Source organism: Myzus persicae, unplaced genomic scaffold (assembly GCF_001856785.1).
Source record: "Myzus persicae strain clone G006 unplaced genomic scaffold, MPER_G0061.0, whole genome shotgun sequence".
Classification (NCBI taxonomy): domain Eukaryota; kingdom Metazoa; phylum Arthropoda; class Insecta; order Hemiptera; family Aphididae; genus Myzus; species Myzus persicae.
Window position 1 is genome coordinate 257039 of NW_019103922.1, and position 19432 is coordinate 276470.

General features: G+C 28.5%; 1 protein-coding gene across 3 annotated transcripts in view; it reads right to left on the reverse strand.

Moving 5' to 3' along the window:
• The window catches only part of LOC111036379 (papilin), a 46602-nt gene extending 33358 nt beyond the window's left edge, over positions 1-13244 (reverse strand). For all 3 annotated transcript variants that reach the window (XM_022318390.1, XM_022318391.1, XM_022318389.1), the window contains exon 1: positions 12947-13244. In XM_022318390.1, coding sequence (XP_022174082.1) covers positions 12947-12969 — 23 coding nt within the window. In that variant the 5' untranslated portion in view covers positions 12970-13244. The remainder of the gene's footprint in view (positions 1-12946) is intronic.
• Between the last annotated feature and the right edge of the window lie 6188 nt (positions 13245-19432).

Here is a 19432-nt window from a genome sequence, read left to right on the forward strand (position 1 = left end):
TACAGACAGAAATTAATCTATTTAAATTGCTGTGAAATTTATGGGGATTATGGTTTGTAGTCTTACGATTTGTTTTCCGTGTTTGAACGGCTATAAACACGCAATGGATATTATACATTGTGATAAACGATTTTTATGACGACCGTCGTTGTTGGACACGTCTCGTCATTCACAACTACTACTTTATTTGGAGAAAAAAATGTATTATCTCGACGTGTCCCTAGTTCATGTTTTCGATTACCGGCGGGAGACCGTTTTCGATATTCTACCTTCAAATGAGCAATCCCAGTCTACAAGACGAAGAGCGGTCGATTAATAATAATCATTGCCCTTCGTCTACAACATGTTTACATTTCGAATTCGGTTAAAATGTTATTTACAACTCGGACGTTTTTATTGTAACCCGATGGTATAACTCCGCGGAATGCAACATAAAGAAGTAGAGAGACAGGGGTTCTATAATCATATAATATATCGAATGGTTTTTATTTTATTTTAACGAGGTACGACGGCCCGCTGTTTCCATTATCTCACCTTTAAATTAGTGTTTTTACACTCATACGCGAATAACCATATTGTTATTATTATAAATAAATAATCTAAAACACCCGAAATATAAACACTGGCTGGATGATACACGTTTGGGGAGCTCGAGCACGTAACAATAACAATAACGAACGGACAGACCCTGTTTTGTCTTCCCCGATGAACACCGGTGATAAGACCACGGCTAGATGAATTGTGAAAGTCATTGACAGAGAAGAGCTTAAAGTGACCGTCCGCGTGATGTTTTTTGTGTGTTGTGTAGTTATTGGTATAGATATACGATGGCGGCGACCACCCGCGCGCAAGAGACTTGAACGCGACTTCGGATGTAATAATAACTCAGACAATAAAATTTCGGTGATGGTTCTTCACGTTATTAATCGTCCCGTGGTTACCACTACCACTGCCGCCGCCATCATCAACACCACGCCGTCACCACTGTATAATATTATCTGGTATATTTATGTAGAAGTCTGTCAGTTTACTGCATATCAAAATATCATAATGTAGGTACACTGCAGCTTTACACCACATCAAAAGGATAAATATTATATTACTATACATATAAATGCTTTACATATATTATAATAATATCTTGCATGACTCAATTTATTAATGTATTGTATCTGTTTTGTGGATGAATGTAAGTTAGACGGAATTTTTATACGCAGTCCATAATAAATAATATTCCAATTCTAAGTATGACTATTTGAAACATAATTAACTAGGAAAATCAATTATTGATTTAACGAAATTAAAATCATATAAGTACAAATAAAGTAATTGGGTAATTATTGTGTATTCAACTCTTTAAAATATTGATATTAATGAATATTATGGAATATACATATAGGTGTATCTATTTTTTTAAAATCATTGTAGGCCCCTTTATACATTTAATTTATTAATTTATAATTTTTGTGAAAGATATATAAGTGTATAAGTTAACCTATGTACACATTTTCTTTGTATAAGAACTATTAAAAAATCGATTCATTAGTGTATACAATTATACAAATATTGTTATAAGCTAACACCCTATGTAAATAATAATAATAATGATAAGGAATTGTTTTTATAATAGGTAATATTTTATAATTAAAATTAAAAAAAACAATAACATTAAATTAAATCGTATACTTCTGTTAAAAGATAATTAAGGTTATAAAATTGGTAAGTATATAGTGGTTTAAGTAAAAAGATCACACAGTTGGTTAAAATCCTAATGTAACTTATGAAATAATTTAAATATGTAAATGACAAACGTAATAACACTAAATAGTAAATATCATGAACAATAGTTATATAAAATGCATTTTAACTACCTAACATATATAATATACATTGTCTTGTCCCAGGTCAGTTAAAATATTACTTAAGATCAAAAGGTATTTGAGGTTATTTAAGTGTATTGTTTATAATATAAGTCTAATATTTATGCGGCTGTGATATTAATTGTACTGTAATGGGTATCTGATGTAAATAATATGAACATAGAAAACTGTTTTTTTTTTATTTAATGCATCAGGTTAAAACATTAAATGAAAAGAATTACAAACCCCCAAATTGAATTTAACATTTGTGTTTAATTTACTGTTTTTACTGACCATAAAACGCTATCTAAAACATATTATTTTTAATCTCGTACAAATAATTCAAGTTATACCATGTAAGCTAATGTTTTTTTTTTTTGAAATGGTGTGTAGGTACGTACCCACTACCCAGCATACTTACACAAGTAGTATATAAACGTCATTTTTCACTATGGTTGTAAGTTATTAAGAACAACAAATATTTTAATACTATATAAATATTATTTTATACAAATGTATTAAAAAGAAGGCGGTGTAAGTACTTTTGTTTTTCATTTGATTTCATTTGGTCAAAAATTATTTTTTCTTACTTTTAAAAACATTTGAAAAAGGATTTCTCATTTAAAAAATATCAATTATTTCAGACCTAGACACTAGTACAATAGATACTCTACCTATTATTTTTTTTTATCCTATAATTTAAAATCAGATAGATTTTTTAGTAAAATATTACACGAAAAAGAAAAACTCAATTTCGAAAACTGATTTATGTAATTTCGCGCTTGTGACATTAACACATTATTATATTATAGTATAAAGTAGGTCATATGTACATTGATATTAGACGAGTCAATTGAAAATGTTAATGTCCCTTAATTTTACCATTAATCTTACCAATTACGACAATAATAATTAATAGTTCCGTAACCGTTATTGGCAACCATTTTATGCGGTATGCAACTAGTTTTCATAAATGTGTTGTTCATTTAATGACCAGTAAAAAAATGCACGCATTCCATCCAGAAGAACAGCACTCGGGATATATAAATTTTAAACACCGCACCGTACCGTAACTGATTGCCCCGTAGAACTAATACTCTCCAGACATTATGATCACGTTTTATTTTCCACTTATTTTATTGCTATAAAATTAGATTGCACGGGAGGAAGGTACGTTGTCCTGTTGAACTTTATCTGGAGTTTTTAATTACTATTTATAATGTACAATGGGTTCGTAGTCTACGCATGCCGTCTAATCCCTTCCCCCTTTTCGTACGGTTTGACATTATTGTTTCACGGCGGACGGCTGTGTTTAAGATTCAACCGTCAACCCCATATTCCTTATAATCTGATTTTAAATTTAGAACAATAATTTACATTATATCTCCGGTCTTACATCCGTAAACACGTCTCTGAATGTGACAGTAAACTTTTTATATTTATAATAGTGTCTGAGGCTAAGGCTTCGTCAAAAATACGTCGTCATCGTCATTAAAGGAATTTAATAAGGAAGACTTGTTATATAATTACACTATAAAAGTCAAAATTAATCTATGCTAATTTATACTTTGATATATATTACTTAAAGTTCTTAAAATAATTAGTCTTTTAAAGGGTTAATAATTAAATATAGGCTATAAAAGAAAGAACCATCGTGGTATTATTTTCGAGTGGTATAGTAATAGTAGGTCGCAAGTAGGTATTTATTACAATTGGTTTTGGCTAAGTTATTAACCTTTATGCTATAATGTATTTTATTATTTTAGTTGTAAATATTTTGAGTGTTAAGTGTTTTACTGTTTTGTTTGTTTTGGAAGGGTCAGCCTAAAAAAATATAAAATATGCTGGTGTTCGACTATATAAAACTGTACGCGTGAGGATTATAAACTATTAAACATTTCCCAAACGTATTGTTTCGATTAACCACGGTAGGTACTGCGCATTTATAGAAATTCGTAATTCAAATTGTTTTTCATACATAGAAAACTACATAATTATTATTATCGGTTCAAGCAATTCTGTAAGTGATCACACGAATGCTTATAATTTACAAACCGTTTTGTTTTAAATTATGTACTCAAGATATTTTATACTACATTTCTATGACATTAATGTGATACTTCATTCGATAAGCAAGAAATAAGGCCACGTGAATGTCATTCATCGATTCATCCCTTAGAATAGCTTTACTGCAGGCGGTGGCAGTTGATAGTTTTGAACCACCCACGAAGACTACTGTTGGAAACACGCGTCTCACACATTTAGACGTATGTCACTCATTTCTTAGAAATATATGTGAATTTTTCTAAATGAGTGGGGTAAGTTGATTTGGGTACGAAGTTACAGAGATTAAATATGACATTAACGACAAAAATATTTACCCACATAAATCTACATGGAAATTCAAAAATCACATTGGTCAGCTAAATAGTGTTCCATTAATATTTTATGTCGATGTTGGTCTAACAAGTTAGGTTAACCAAGTCTCATATTAAGTTATAAATGATGAACAAACAACGATAATATTAAAAACTGTATACGCCAGCGTGTTGCAGAGAGTTGATTTTATATGTAAAAACAAATGTTAAAATGTGTTAGACATACGATTATTATCCTCAGCTATGACACATTTTTGTTGTACTATACATTTTTGTTTTTACCATACACAGGCTCTTAAAATAACGTCGACCCTACTTAATATATTCTTATACTCCATTTCTATGAATAAAATAAATATCTGTATACTATACACGCAATAGCTATAGGGACGTTCCAGAATATAAGTAGCATTACACGCACATATGTCTTTCTCCCGAGTTATACGTGTGTAAGTGTGTTTATGAAAGTCGAGTTATTCAAATTGGGTAATTGTTTACTATATATCACGAAAACCAAATAAAAATTAAACCTCAATAAAAAAAAACATAATGTTCCATTCAAATTATACAGTCTGGGACCTGGGACGGTCATATGAGTCAGGTATATGGCTTATGAAAAATAACATGTGATTACTCCAAAGTCAAATATTTTCGAAGATCCTCAGAAACAACAATAATACAGAGGTACACATTATATAATTTTTAGTAATTCTTACAAAGAGGAGCTATTTACATTTAGGCATAATAATATTAACCGCAACAATATGAACGAGAAGGGTTGGCAGACAGACGTGCACGAGACCAATCATTAAAATATCAGAGACCGGGTAATGTGATACCATTTTATTGGCACCGCTCCTTTTATAACCAAGTATATAGTTACAAAAGGGATGGGGTGGGTAGACAGGTACATTATCCTATGGCTGAAACCGGCTCCTTAAAATGATTACCATGTTGAATGTTTTTTTTTTCAATTCATAAGCCCATATAGCTATGTATAGTGCATAGCTAGTGTATAATCCTAACGAACGTAAAATATGAACAAAGTATACTACCTCTATACTTAAGGAGTCAAAAAAGATTACTGGAACGTATGAGAAAAACTGCTTTGCTGACAAAAATATTTGAGCCGGACGAATTTCGAAGAGAATTCATTAAATCTAATAATATGTGATTTTGATTTACTTTGATCAAAAATGGGATGGATATACCAGGAAATCCTAAGTATAATAAAATATTTTATACGGTATTTCAGACCCCCAAACGGCATTATTCAATAGTACAGTTTGTCATCGAAATAAATATATTTTTGTCCATTTGATTTATACGAATGTTAGATAAATAAAAATTAAAAAGTGGTTTTCATAATGAATTTCGTTTTAATTTCTCAAAAATACTAATCATCGTGACTAGATTTTTTTCCCTACAACGACTCTATTTGTATTCACATACAGGATCTTATGATCGAGTTCCTATTGAATTTTTTGAAATGAATGGTCACCGCAGTTAAACGCACATTAATAGCCTGACCAGAGAAAAACAGTAGTTTTCATCTCCACGTCACTCGGTTACGATCACATATGGATGTGTTTTTTTTACGGCGGTAGCTCATTAGGACGTCTGTGAGCAATATAATAACTGAGAAATAGCCACTGACAAGCCATTTAATTTACATATAAACGTCAGTTTTGAATTAATGGAATATACAAATAGAATGATTTCATTAAATTCAACAATTATTAATACCATTGTTCAACAGACACAAAATTTGTTATTATCTAGGTATTATAATTTATAATGACGAAGAAATAAAAAATTTAATTAATTTAATTTCAAAGTTATCACTACAGTTAAAAATAGTAAATACTATAATACTATAATACTTACACGTAGGTGAAGTGTTTTAAAATGTTTGAACCATAATTTATTTAAGAACTTAGATGTTAGGCATTTAATCATAGTATCATATGAACTTAAATTAGAAAGCATAATATAAAACAGTTAAATTTGAAATATTTTCGGTCATTTAGGTGACTTAATTTGTGTTCGTTAAATATGTTTGAATATTACTGTCGATATTATAACAAAATAAACTATTGCGTTACCTACATAAAGTCTTTTGGTATCAAACATGTTAAGCATAATATATTTTATGACAAGTTTTTAAATGGGCACTAACAAGTTACAAATGAATTCTCGTGTCGTAAATAAAACAGGAAATCGCAATGACAAACATTCCACCGTAGAAACATTTTGTATCGTTAAATCATTTTTGAACACTTTGAACGAAATCTCAGAATTCGGACAACTCAAACCCACCAGATGTGAAAAGATTTCAATAATAGTGAAGGGTAATACAGGCCCGTCTCAGTCATGGAGCTATTATTCTGATTCGATTCATCGGTAAATATTAAAGCGATCCGATGTATTGTTGATTTTTTTTACCACTCCAGATTTTGAGGAAGGTCCATCATATCAATCTCGTTCATAAAAGTACTTGGTTGTTTTTTAAAACAGTCATCATCGATAATATATTAAAAATATATCAGGTATAGAATTGAAATATGTGTTCACTATTATATATCTGTATAACAATCAATAGAACATACGCATAACATAAAATAAACTTTTAATTGATTTTTCCTATATTGACATAATATAGTTATCCAATGTGTATGATGTTTATGAAAATTAAACCAAACAAATAATTTCAAAAAAAATTAATTTTTTACAATGCAACATATTGCATCACATGTTACATAAAATATTATACAAATATTAGTATTCAAATAGTTTTTATAAGACGCATTGATATTTTTTTTAATTCTAAAAACGCTTTTAAACAATAATAGAATAATCATATTGATGTTTAAATATTTACATAATTTTGGAGATTTAAGCACGTACGATTTCAAAATACATTTCAAATTGTTTAAAAATCTTGGTCTGGTTTATACACTAAATAAAAACAAACGGTTTGTTTAAAAACTCTGCAGTGATATTGTTTTATCTTAAATTCGTATGCGAAACATAAATATAGCTATTCCAGATAGGATTACACTATTTAGATGAAATATTTTAATTGAGGTCAGATAATCTAAACTTTGTGCGGATTTTATTTTGTTTTAATTTTTGGCTATAGATTCTGGAATTTGGGTAAAAATATCTATTGAGCCTTTAGACAATAAACAGACCGAGAAGATATTTATTTTAAAAAGTAATTATACAACAAATGATTTTATAAATAATCGAGGAGTATGCTGACTACAGTGTTTCGATTGTTTTTCCAGCGGTCGTTATATTGCCAAAGTACCTCCTCATACCAGATGCCCCGGCCCAAGCCTTCATCGCTGCGATTATTCCCGTTTTGTTTATATGCCTCTTTTTTAAACCGCAGTTCAGTTGGCTAAGGGGATTGATAAAATCGCTGGACAACACTAATTATAAGTAGGTATACTAATAGCAAAACCGTCACTGCTGCACCAGCACACACACACGTTGTACAATACAGTTGCAAGACGTTACCGAGTCAATATAATTATATGCACACGGCAATTTTGGCCGTTCGCCCGTGGGCGTAAAAACGTCGATCCGATCGATATACATAAATATATTTTCACCGGGCAAAAAACCGTATCCTGGATATTCTTTAATCGGCGGCGGTAGTTTTGGCGCTAAAAAAAGACGGAGAAATGCGCCCGGGGATGCACTCGCGTAGTGGTGTATTATATAATGTTATGCGTTCCGTTACTCGAAATGTGCATTGTTTAAAACAATATCTATACCATGGGTAAGTGGTTACAGTGTTAACCCATAGGCACGATACTAGGCCTATACTTTTTTTTTTTTTTTGACAGGCACCTATCACTGTTATTTTCGATTATATTTTTCCCACAAAACCGATATCCAAGAAAACATCTAAATAATATTATACTATAGGCAGGCCTACCTATATAGATTTGATCGTGTTTATTCCCGAGACTATTTTCATTTTGTTTTTATTTTTTGTCCGTATAGATTATCCTTCCTCGATTTTAATATATAAAAATAAAAATACATGATAGAACCACGTGTGAGGTTTAAAATTTGCATAGTTATTTGTGTTCTTTAATATATTTAAACATTTAAGTTTCTATTTGAATCGTATGTTTTTACAACATAAAATCACCAAAGCGTAATATTGTCTAGGTTACCTTCTTGTTTTTTAATTTAATCATAATAAATATAGGAGCGTATAAATTGATTCTATTGGCACACAAAAATGTTAATTAAAAATATCATATTTACTATACACTTTTATTGTTTATCTATTTAAAACATTCTTGTAGAATTTTAACTGTTCGTTTATTGTATGACACGTGTTTTATTCCATTTAATAGCGTGAATGTCCAAGTAATAACGTACATTTAGCATTAATATAACAATCATATTATATTACACCATCAGCATCGTTCTTATAAGATTATACGAGCCTACTAAGCCAATAACACAGCACATAACCCTTCAAGAAAAAAAAAAATAATCGTCATTTATTTCATCATATATATATAATTACTGATATATTATTTACTACTGCTTGATTATCATTATTGTTCAAATACATATTAAATTTACCTAACTGTTTTTATGTATAAAGTGACATTAAGAAGCAAGCGGATTACTTTGTCTTGCGTACAGCTGTAATAATTATTAATCAGGAATAAGATTTCAAAGATTAGATACAAGTATATGAAAGTTCTGACGTACATAGGTAAGGCTATGATTATAGTATACCATATTGTAATATTAAAGTGACAGTTTTCTTTGCATATTTCAACATACCAACGTTTAAGTATTTAGCTCAGATTGATAAAGATTCTCAATTGCAAAAGCTTTTCATGCAAAATAATAATTGCTCAAATGACGAATTATGTAATTTTGCCATCTCAACAATAAAACTGTTTAAGAAATAAAATAATAGAAACAAGTTCATATTTTTAATATTATAATACTAGTCGTTAATGATCTTGTAAAATTTCAACTCATTTTCATAATCACCAATCAAGAGAAACTGAAAAATGTATGTAATACAACTCCTTTACAATAGTTTTGATTTTTTCTTCATTTATAATTTATTTTATCTCGTTTATCTTTTCATCAAAATAATGCTAAAGAAGTTATTGACTACTCATACTCATACATTACTGTCAGCTATGGCATTATGTAAAAATAAAAGTTACAAATATTGAGGTGCGTCGTCGGGACAACCGTAAGTCATCATAACTCCCCCTTACCTATCTCAGTTTTTTGTAAACGATTTGTACCCATCTGTACCCTCCTTAAAAAAATATGTACGAAAAACTGAGATAGGTAAGAGTTGGTTATGACTACTAACGAGTGCCCTGACGACTCACTTCAAATATTGTACTGAAATATTGTTAATTTGGTACATACACAATGCACTAAATAAAATATACATTTTTTTAAATCAAGACAAATACATATATTAATAGCGATTTATTATTAGGTACAAATTGTAATATAACAATTATTATAAAAATAATATACAACAAAATTACTTATGTATCAAACTGATGCCATTGTTTTATAAGGAATACTTAGCTGGATTCGGTTAATTCATAAAAAAATAACACGGCAAACATTAATTTTCAAAAAGTTATAGTCATTCACTTATGTCATACTTTGTATTAGCAAATATTAAGTTGATAATATTATTATTATTCCGCAAATATCAATTTTGTCTAATTCATACTTATATAAGTACTTAAGAGGACTATTAGATCTTATGAGTTAATACATTATTATTTAGTATTTACTTTTTAAAAACCAATATTTGCATTATACCAACGGTTTTATGGCTTTCCGGAATAGAAATAATTACTATACAGACGAGACAAGTTGCTAGTCACAAAAATGGTAAATATATATTGAAATCGTTTCAATTATTCAATTATTTGATAACTCTACAATACAATTTTTCTCTGTGAAAAAAAATAAAATGAATGCATTGTATATCGACAAAACAACAAAATTAAAAAAAAAAAAAATAAATAAATAACGACATGCCTATTATAGTCTCACCAATATACCAGACAAATGAATACTTTAAATACTAATGAATTTCTAGACTGAAAATCCTAAGGTACACAATGAACGTACACATACCCAATTAGTCAAACTTTTTACATTCTTTTTATTTCCGTGTAAAAAATACATTCAGTAAATAGTACTCAGTAATTTAGTATTCTAATTCTTAATTTTCGAACAAGGTTCAATTATTATCGTAGCTGGTTTTAAAAAATTACAATAATAATAATATTTTATACCATATTATATGCGTTTTAGTAAATTTATATAACAATATTTTGTTCGTTTACTCGTTTCTTTTATTTAAAATGTACCTATCATTAAACGATTCAACATAATTTTAAATCGTACTAACAAAATATAACAAATAATATAGATGAACATACATATGTCTTAACTTAAAATATTGAATATGATCATATATTTGAATATTAAATATTTAAATGTGAGTTGAAAAATGAATATTTAAAAATAGTTTTTACAATTTATTTAGAAGCTTGTTTTAAATATTAGCGCAATACCTCAAATAAATCATATTATTTTATTTTTATATTGGAAGTATGAATTGTTGTAATAATAGTATTTTTTATGTTTTAATAAATGCCAAATAAAGTATTGATGTATTAAGTATATAAGGTATTATGATTTTTGTTTTTAATCAATGATCCTGAGGTTGATTTGAAATTGTTTAGATTTTTAAAACTTTAAAAAAAAAGATTCATAGAAAACGAAAATAAATTTCAGCATTCGAATGGAGCATTAAAGTCTCCCAACAAAATATTAAAATACGGCGAATGATTCGAGCAAGACGTAATTTTATGAATGGAATGTAGGTACCTAAATAATGTTCAACAGTTTTTTTCGTTTAAACTTAACAACTCACACGTGCAATGTTAACATTATTATTACGATGTTGTTAAATTTTTTAACAAAATTATATCTGATTATAAAAATGAGTTTATTTTTAGGGATAGTTCGTAAAATTTTCAATTATTGTAAACATGTGTATCTTATTAGTATTTTCCGTAAGTCATTTATAATGTATAGATAATATATATAGTATATGTATATTGTATACATACATAATATATTCATTTCATTGTTGTATGATTATATTTTTTCGAAACACGTGTGTATTTGGGTAAAAAACGATCTATATTGGCTGTATTATAGTTGAGGAGAAGATAAACTGTAATCGCATGAAAAAGTCAGATAATTATTATTAATATCAACGTTATCAATACACATTACACACGCCAAAATTGCGTGGGAAATATACATATATTATATAATAATATATTACTTGTGCTGCACACAACAATTTATCTTCAATGTGTGTTCTAAATTATATGGTATCAACAAATACAGTTTATAATAATATAATATATTGAATATAATTACATTTATTTGTATGCATAAAATATGATAATTTAAATATGTATTTATTCTTCATTTATTTTTATAATTCTTACAAAAACTTAAAGTACATTAAAACTTCGATTTTACGTCTTACAAAGAAACTAAACATGTAAAAATATAAAAACAATAATTACTCGGCAACAATCAGAAACTTATCGTAAAAGTAGTCATTCGTTTAGTGTATTTTTTGATTTGAGATTGTATCTTTAGGGGGAAACGATCGGTTTTAGTATTTAACACCGTGATGGGTCACATGAAATTTTTGATGGCACAATATTAACATAACAAGTTTCTTTTTAAGAATATGGTGTTTAAAATGAAGTTGAAAAAATAAATTTAGAAATTCAAGCAAATGAATAAACAAATGATACGTTTATTCCCCTTTAAGATTCATAATCATTTTCATTTATTTATTTGTTTTAATTGTTTACTTAACTTAAATATTTAAATTACGTTGTGAAATCATATGTAAAAATTTAATAATTATAATTGGATTGTTTGGTGAAGCCTCCGGTTGTACTTCTCACAATATTTTTTCCTAATAATACGTTTAATTTTATTCCAAATAAAATGAAGATAACATGATTATATTGATTTTAAATACAAATAAACATTTTTTAATGCAATTTTATAAAAAAAAAAATGTGTCTCACACAACCTAAAATATGTTTTATATCAATGGAGTTGTATTATGGTTTTATTCGATTCGACCATAGTTCAATTTATTAACTTTACATAGATATTGTGATTAGAAAATACAAAATCAAAATAAATGAGAAATAAAAGTATATGCTGAAAATGTAAAAAAAGTGTGACTATTTTGAGCCGTGTACCATAACGTATATATTATAAGAACATTATTGTTCTTTTTTATAAATGTATATTCTCAGTGAAATTAATTTTTTATTAAATAACGACACCTAATATTCAGGGGCACTAAGTGAACAATCAAAAAAAATATAAGCCAACATTTTTTTTTTTAATTCTATTTTTAAATAGAATGGAAATGCGTTAATCGCGAAAAATCCCAAAAATCGATAATAATATACTTAATACTAATTTTACGAGATTGCCATAAAAGAAAAAAAAAAAAAAAAAAAAAAAAAAGAAAATAAAAAAAAAAAAATAAAATAAAACAAAAACAAAAAAAAAAAAAAAAAAAAAATAATAATAAAAAAAAAAAAAAAAAAAAATGTATCTTACTTCTCGTGTCTGAGTACGTCCATTTAGAAGGCACGTCGGACTGCGATCGCGGCGTCTGCCTGACAAGTGCGCAGAGATGTGCGTCTGCGTGTGTATTGCCTAGCTGGCATATAATAATACAATATTATGAATTATTGTATGCTATACAGAGGAGGTATACGCATAAGACACACGCTCACATCGCCGACGTGCGCATAAGTGGTTATAGTATGTGTAAGGACCGCGGCGGACAGTGTGTCTTGCGAGACGGTGTGTTGGTGGGTCGTCACTGACTCGCGGCGAAAAAGCGACTGAATTTTCTGTCGGGGGGTCCCCGGGACGGCGGGATGCCGCGATGCTGCGGGTGCTCTCCGCGCCGGCCGACGCCGCCTCCGGTGGTGGTGCCGGAGGATTACCGCTCTTCTGCCGCCGCCGCCGCCGAAGGAGAGGAACGCACGGAGCGAGCGAGAGAGACGGGAGCGGATAGCGAGATCACTCACACGCACAAACGTGGCCGCCCCGGCGGCGCGGCGTGCACCACGCACACACGCACCCGAATCGCGCTCCTATTAATATACGCGGTGCGTGTGTGTACGTGTGCGTGCGTGTACGTGTGCGTGCGTGTACGTGATCGTGTGCTACGTACATGATATAATAATATTATAAATGGTGGTCTTTGCCCCACCCGCGGTATTATAATGTCCAAATGTATTAATTAGATCCGAGAAACCGACACACATATGGTTCGGCGTCCATAACTACAGTCGGACGGGGTGGAATAACGACGAACGCTCTAGACCGAGAAAATAATATTAAAATATATTATAATGCATTGATATTACACAATACAACACAACGTATAATGTTATTATATTATATATTATAAAAAATAAAACATTTCGTGTTATATGGTAACTAAAATAATATAATAGCCGGCGTTGGACATTCCAAGGCGATTCCGGGAATCTCTCTCTCGCCACGTATACGCATTATATTTTATTTTATTATATTAATAATATAATGGTTTGGTACCTATATAATGGTCATCGTTATGATATTATTATTATTATTATCGACTGTCGTGGACGAACTGAGGAAAAAAAAATGCACAAAATGTGCATTGTATACGATGTCATTATACGCTTCACCTGTGCAATAAGACATTAAAACGAAAAAATCATTTGAGGGCGTCCTCTGCATCGTTGTTGTCACAGTGCAGAATACAAACGGGTCGACGAGTTAAGTCGATTATAACTTTTTTCACTTTGTTTGTATTGATTTGATCACATTTATTGATTTTTAGTGATATAATAATCTCGATAAAACATTAGTAACTATACCTATATAGGTAGGTACTATTTTATAGAATTATTGGTTTCAATCGAATCCGAGTTACGTTTGTTTGTGAATAATTGAGTAGTAGATACATAAATATTATAAACTCATAACGAAATCGTTATTTATGATACATAATATATTATGTCCAATAATAGGAAACAAAAATATTATTCTTAAATTTACGTCATGTTGCAGTGCCTACGTCTGAATTCTCCGACAAAATTAACTTATACTTAATACATTTAACTAGGTGTATCTATTGGCTATTTCCATGAGTAGGTATTAAAAAAAATTAACTTAACTCAAAATAGTAAGTTAATTCTTAGGTTCTATAAGAAACTTATCTCAACTGAGTTAAAAAATATCAATTACAGTAGAACTTCGATTAACCGCCACTCGATTAACCGTCACTCTCTGTTATCCGTCATCGGTCATCGCCCAAAAAAATAAATAATTAGGCGATTAGACGATTGTCAAATGCTACGCAAGTCTTACTTCTACGTCAAATACGTAATATTGCTGCTAAAAAAGCTAGAGAATCAAAAAACCAAACTAAAATTACAGATTTTTTTTATAATATGTGTGGTATGTATGTTTATAATTTATATGTGTTATAATAATTAATTTATATGTTATATGTAAGTAATTTTTTTTTTAAAGTACACACACGTAAAAAATATGATAAATGTGTGTACATATATGTATGCACACGTTTTTTTTTGCAAAATTTCTGTTAACCGTCTATTCGATTAACCGGCATAGCCCCGGTCCCGACAGTGACGGTTAATCGAAGTTCTACTGTACTTGCCCACATACAGTCATAAAACCAAAGGCCATCGGGCAAGCTTATATTATGAATTTATATTGTATGATGAAAAATATTAAGATTGGATATTTATTCCCCGTCCATTGATTTCTTAAATACAAGAGTAATATGAATAAAATATAATATAATATTATAAATCATGGATATCAATTCAATAAAAAGAATGTATTTTTTTTCTCGAAAATATTACCAATAAAAATAGGTAAAATTACTGTAATATCAAATTAAAATAGGTAACTCGCGTCTCATAAATTAATGTACTCTTACTTTTAGCACCAATTTACTCATGAATATTTTAAATAATAAAATATATTATATTTATCATTATTATGTTTAAATTTTGTACAGATATAATTGTATCTTCTTTTTTTTTAAATTAATAATTGTTATTTGCGTGGTTTTTATTTCATTTTTTTTTTTGCATCAATGAAATAAAGCACTAACATCGAATTTAATCCCCGAAATTTATTTTATTTTCTTACTATTTAAACGTTACTAAAGAAATTAATTTAAATAATAACTTAACCGAGGGACAAACGTCCTAAATATGGTTAAAATACGCCGAGGACTAAACGTTCTACATGCGGCTAATAACTCCAGAGGGCCAGTTAATGTCCCGTCTTAATAGTTTCCGGGGTCAAAACGTCAGTGAACTCAATTTTTACGAGGAAAAACGGTTGGAACGAAACGTCCTAATATGTCCTAATATATTATATTTTAACTATTGTGTATAGGCATTAAATAATTTTCGTTTATCTTATAAAGTAGAGGAAAAAATTAGCCAATATTGCAATTTAATACTTATAGGATTGCTTACATGTAAGCTGCAGCAGCTTTAAATTTAAACTTTAATTCAGTTTATTAATATTGGAGTTATTGTTACTTTATACGTTTTAGTAGGTACCTATCATAAAAAAGGGTTTTTAGTAGTAAATATTAATGTATATATATAGAGATTAGTAAACGAGTACTTATAAGTACGTAGGTATAATATGCATATAGAGTTAAATTAAATGTAATTATAATCAGTAAACACCAAACAATAGGTATTGTATGTCTGTAGTCTGTACAGTCTGTGCTAATAATAAATATGCATTGTGAAGCAGACAAATTATTAATGTTGTTGATATTAAATTAACTAGTATATTTTTTTGTTCATTTAATTTCCATACATTTTTTCATATGTCAACATTATACTCATTTTTATATGAAATGTTACTTGGCGTTAATTTTATAGTAATGATGTACCTATTGACATGATATACGTCTGTTGATCACGATTGAAAAAAGCTATAAATCATAAAAGTCATTTGACACATTTCACTGACGACAAATTATTATTTTCTGTAAAGAAATCCACTGAAGAAAATAAACACATTATTGCATTTATAAGTAGTTAAACTTAATTATAATAAAAAATTTTTCCTAAACTAACCGAGTTAGTTAAAATCAATTAAATTTTCGAAGAATTATTAAAAAAATCACTAAAATTCAAGTAAAAATATTTCATAAAAAAAAATTAGTAATAAAAAAGTTCTAGACATTACTGATTATGAGACAGATAATTTAATTATAAAATAAATATTCTAGCGAGAAACAACTAAGAAGTCTGAAATTTAAAATATATGTTTATAAATTTGATGGTTTAGTAGTAAAATATAATAAGAAGCTCAGATTTGCAATGAAAAAGAAAATTAAGAAGTGTAGTTCTATTATATTATAGTGTTAAGGTGATAGCAAACCATTACCATACGATACATTTCTCGTGGGTTGCTATAATTATCATACATTTGAAATTAGAACATGATCAGTCTATAATATTAGTACCTTATAAATTCAACGTTTTATGGCTATCTCCTTACAAACCATATCTTACACAATATATGGGTACTTAGGGTACTCCGCCTATAACGGTACACCTAATAGTAAACCTTATTCAAAATCTAATGGAAACAATCATGAAAATTAATTTTTAGAACCATTTTTTTCCATCTAGTTTGGGGGGTTTTAAACAAACATACACAGCATAATGTATAATTATTAATTTTTCTTGCCTATAGGTACCTAGGTAGTAGGTACTTACTTATTTCAGCCAAGATTAATTCGGCATAACGAAAATCATCTGAAGATGGGTCTCCCCTCTCTCCTCACTCTCGTTGAACCGACTTTTTGGTGGGACTTATAGCTGCTCTTCCCTAGGCTATTCCGACTATCGACTTTGTTGTCTAACGATGGACCACAAAACATTACAAATGCAGTTATTTTTGACGAACAAATATTTCTATATCACGCATTGTGTCAAACAACCATATAATTATATAAAGTATAAATTACTCTAGTTTATGAAAATATACGTATACATAATTCATTATGCAATTTAAAATAAATAAAATTACCTTAAAAAAAAATAAAAATAGAATTAAAACAAAACAGGAATAATCGTACAAAAATGAGAAAATTGAGTTGAGTTAATAATTTATAAGAATAAAAGAACACGAAACTCTTAAAACAGGAAACCCCGTTTATAACAAAAATTACCTTAGGTATAGTATACAAAATAATAACTTAAAAGAAGTTTTAATTGAAAAATCGTAATAATATGTATTTCTTTAAAGTATATATTTAATACCTCTACCAGTATAAGTAAATTCTTATAACATCAGTAAAATCTTCGTCATGATTTTAGTTTAAACTTTCATCATCAAACATGCAAACATATATTATGTATGTATGTACATAAAAAAAAGTTTAAATCAGAAAAATCATGTTTGTCAAATCATAATTGAAACATTTCAAACAATTAATTTTTATGATGAATTCTAATTTGTATTCATATAAAATGTAAATAATCATGTAGTAATTAAAATGTCTATAATTAAAAATTATTACTAGAATAAACGGAATAAATTATTTATGATGTTTAAGCCTCTACAATAGTTGTACTTGAAAAATTAAAAAAAACAATATTTCTCCAATGACTTAAATTTAAAAATATTATGTATTTCTTAATTTTATTCAAATAAAATAAATAAGGAGTACCTACATTTTTAAAATGGTTGCTTAAGAATAGTTGATTGGCATACAGTTTGATCAAACTTTTACATTTTGGTATTTTAAAAAAATCATTCGCCACATAAACGCATACTCTAGCCATCCGTACCATCCCCACAGTAATAAAACTACTAAATAACTCAGGTTATTAATCTTATTTATGTAAAATGTATGTAATGACCTCAGATGTCGAAGCCTAAATTCATAAAAAAAAATGTAATAATATTATCAACAGTGTCCATAATATAATATAATATTAGAATATTTAAATTAGAATATATACATTATACATGTATATTTGTTTTAATAAAAGTGGTATTTTAGCTTATTATTTTTTTAATTTAATTAAATTTATCATTCGTTGATTCCAAAATAAAATTACTGGGCTATAAAAGAAAAGAATACATAAATTAAATTAATTTAAATATTAAATTATTTTAAGCTTTCGATAACAATTTCATTTTGAGCTGATAATTATTACAAATTATTAATGAAAAAATATTGCTATTTTAGAAATTGTGCATACACAGTAATCAATACACATATGCAGCTAAAAATACGACCTTAAGTCTCTTATTCTAACTATGCATTTTATATGGCCTAGCTATAAACTATGGTGACCATAAAGAAATACGGCCAATAATTATTCAACAGAAGAAAGTCGTTAAAATTTACATCCATTTCACTTCTCCGAACAAATTGCTATTCCACTCGTTTTAATCTTTTGTTGGCCGTTGGCTGTTGACTGTTGTCATTTGTGCGACCTCATATTCAGTTAAAAATTAAATCAGAAATAACACACAAACTAATTAAAAATGATTATGGTTTGGAAAAACGTCAATGCATTTTAAATTTATATATTTAATAATATAATATGTATAATACCTGCTATACTATTCATAGTACGCTATATACGCCTATACCATTCATACGATGGCCATCAGGTGCACCGATGCATCTGATATTGTTTTTTTTTTTATACATATCTATATGTGCGCAGTGTTTTAATTGATTGTATGTAGCATAGAAAAAGAACCAATAACTAATAAAAATGTAATTACGATTACAAAGTAAAATGGGGCGGAGATTTATTATTATACAGTATCAGTGGTGACTATAAGTTGCATTATAAAAATTATTATCACGTAAATAATTAACTTTTTTTAAAACAAAAATATTTCACTTATTTATATTTAAAATAGGTACTACAAAAATAAATGGATACAATCTATTTCAAATATATTAATTGTAGTATACTAATAAATAATAATCCTATCAATTAGGTACTCTTA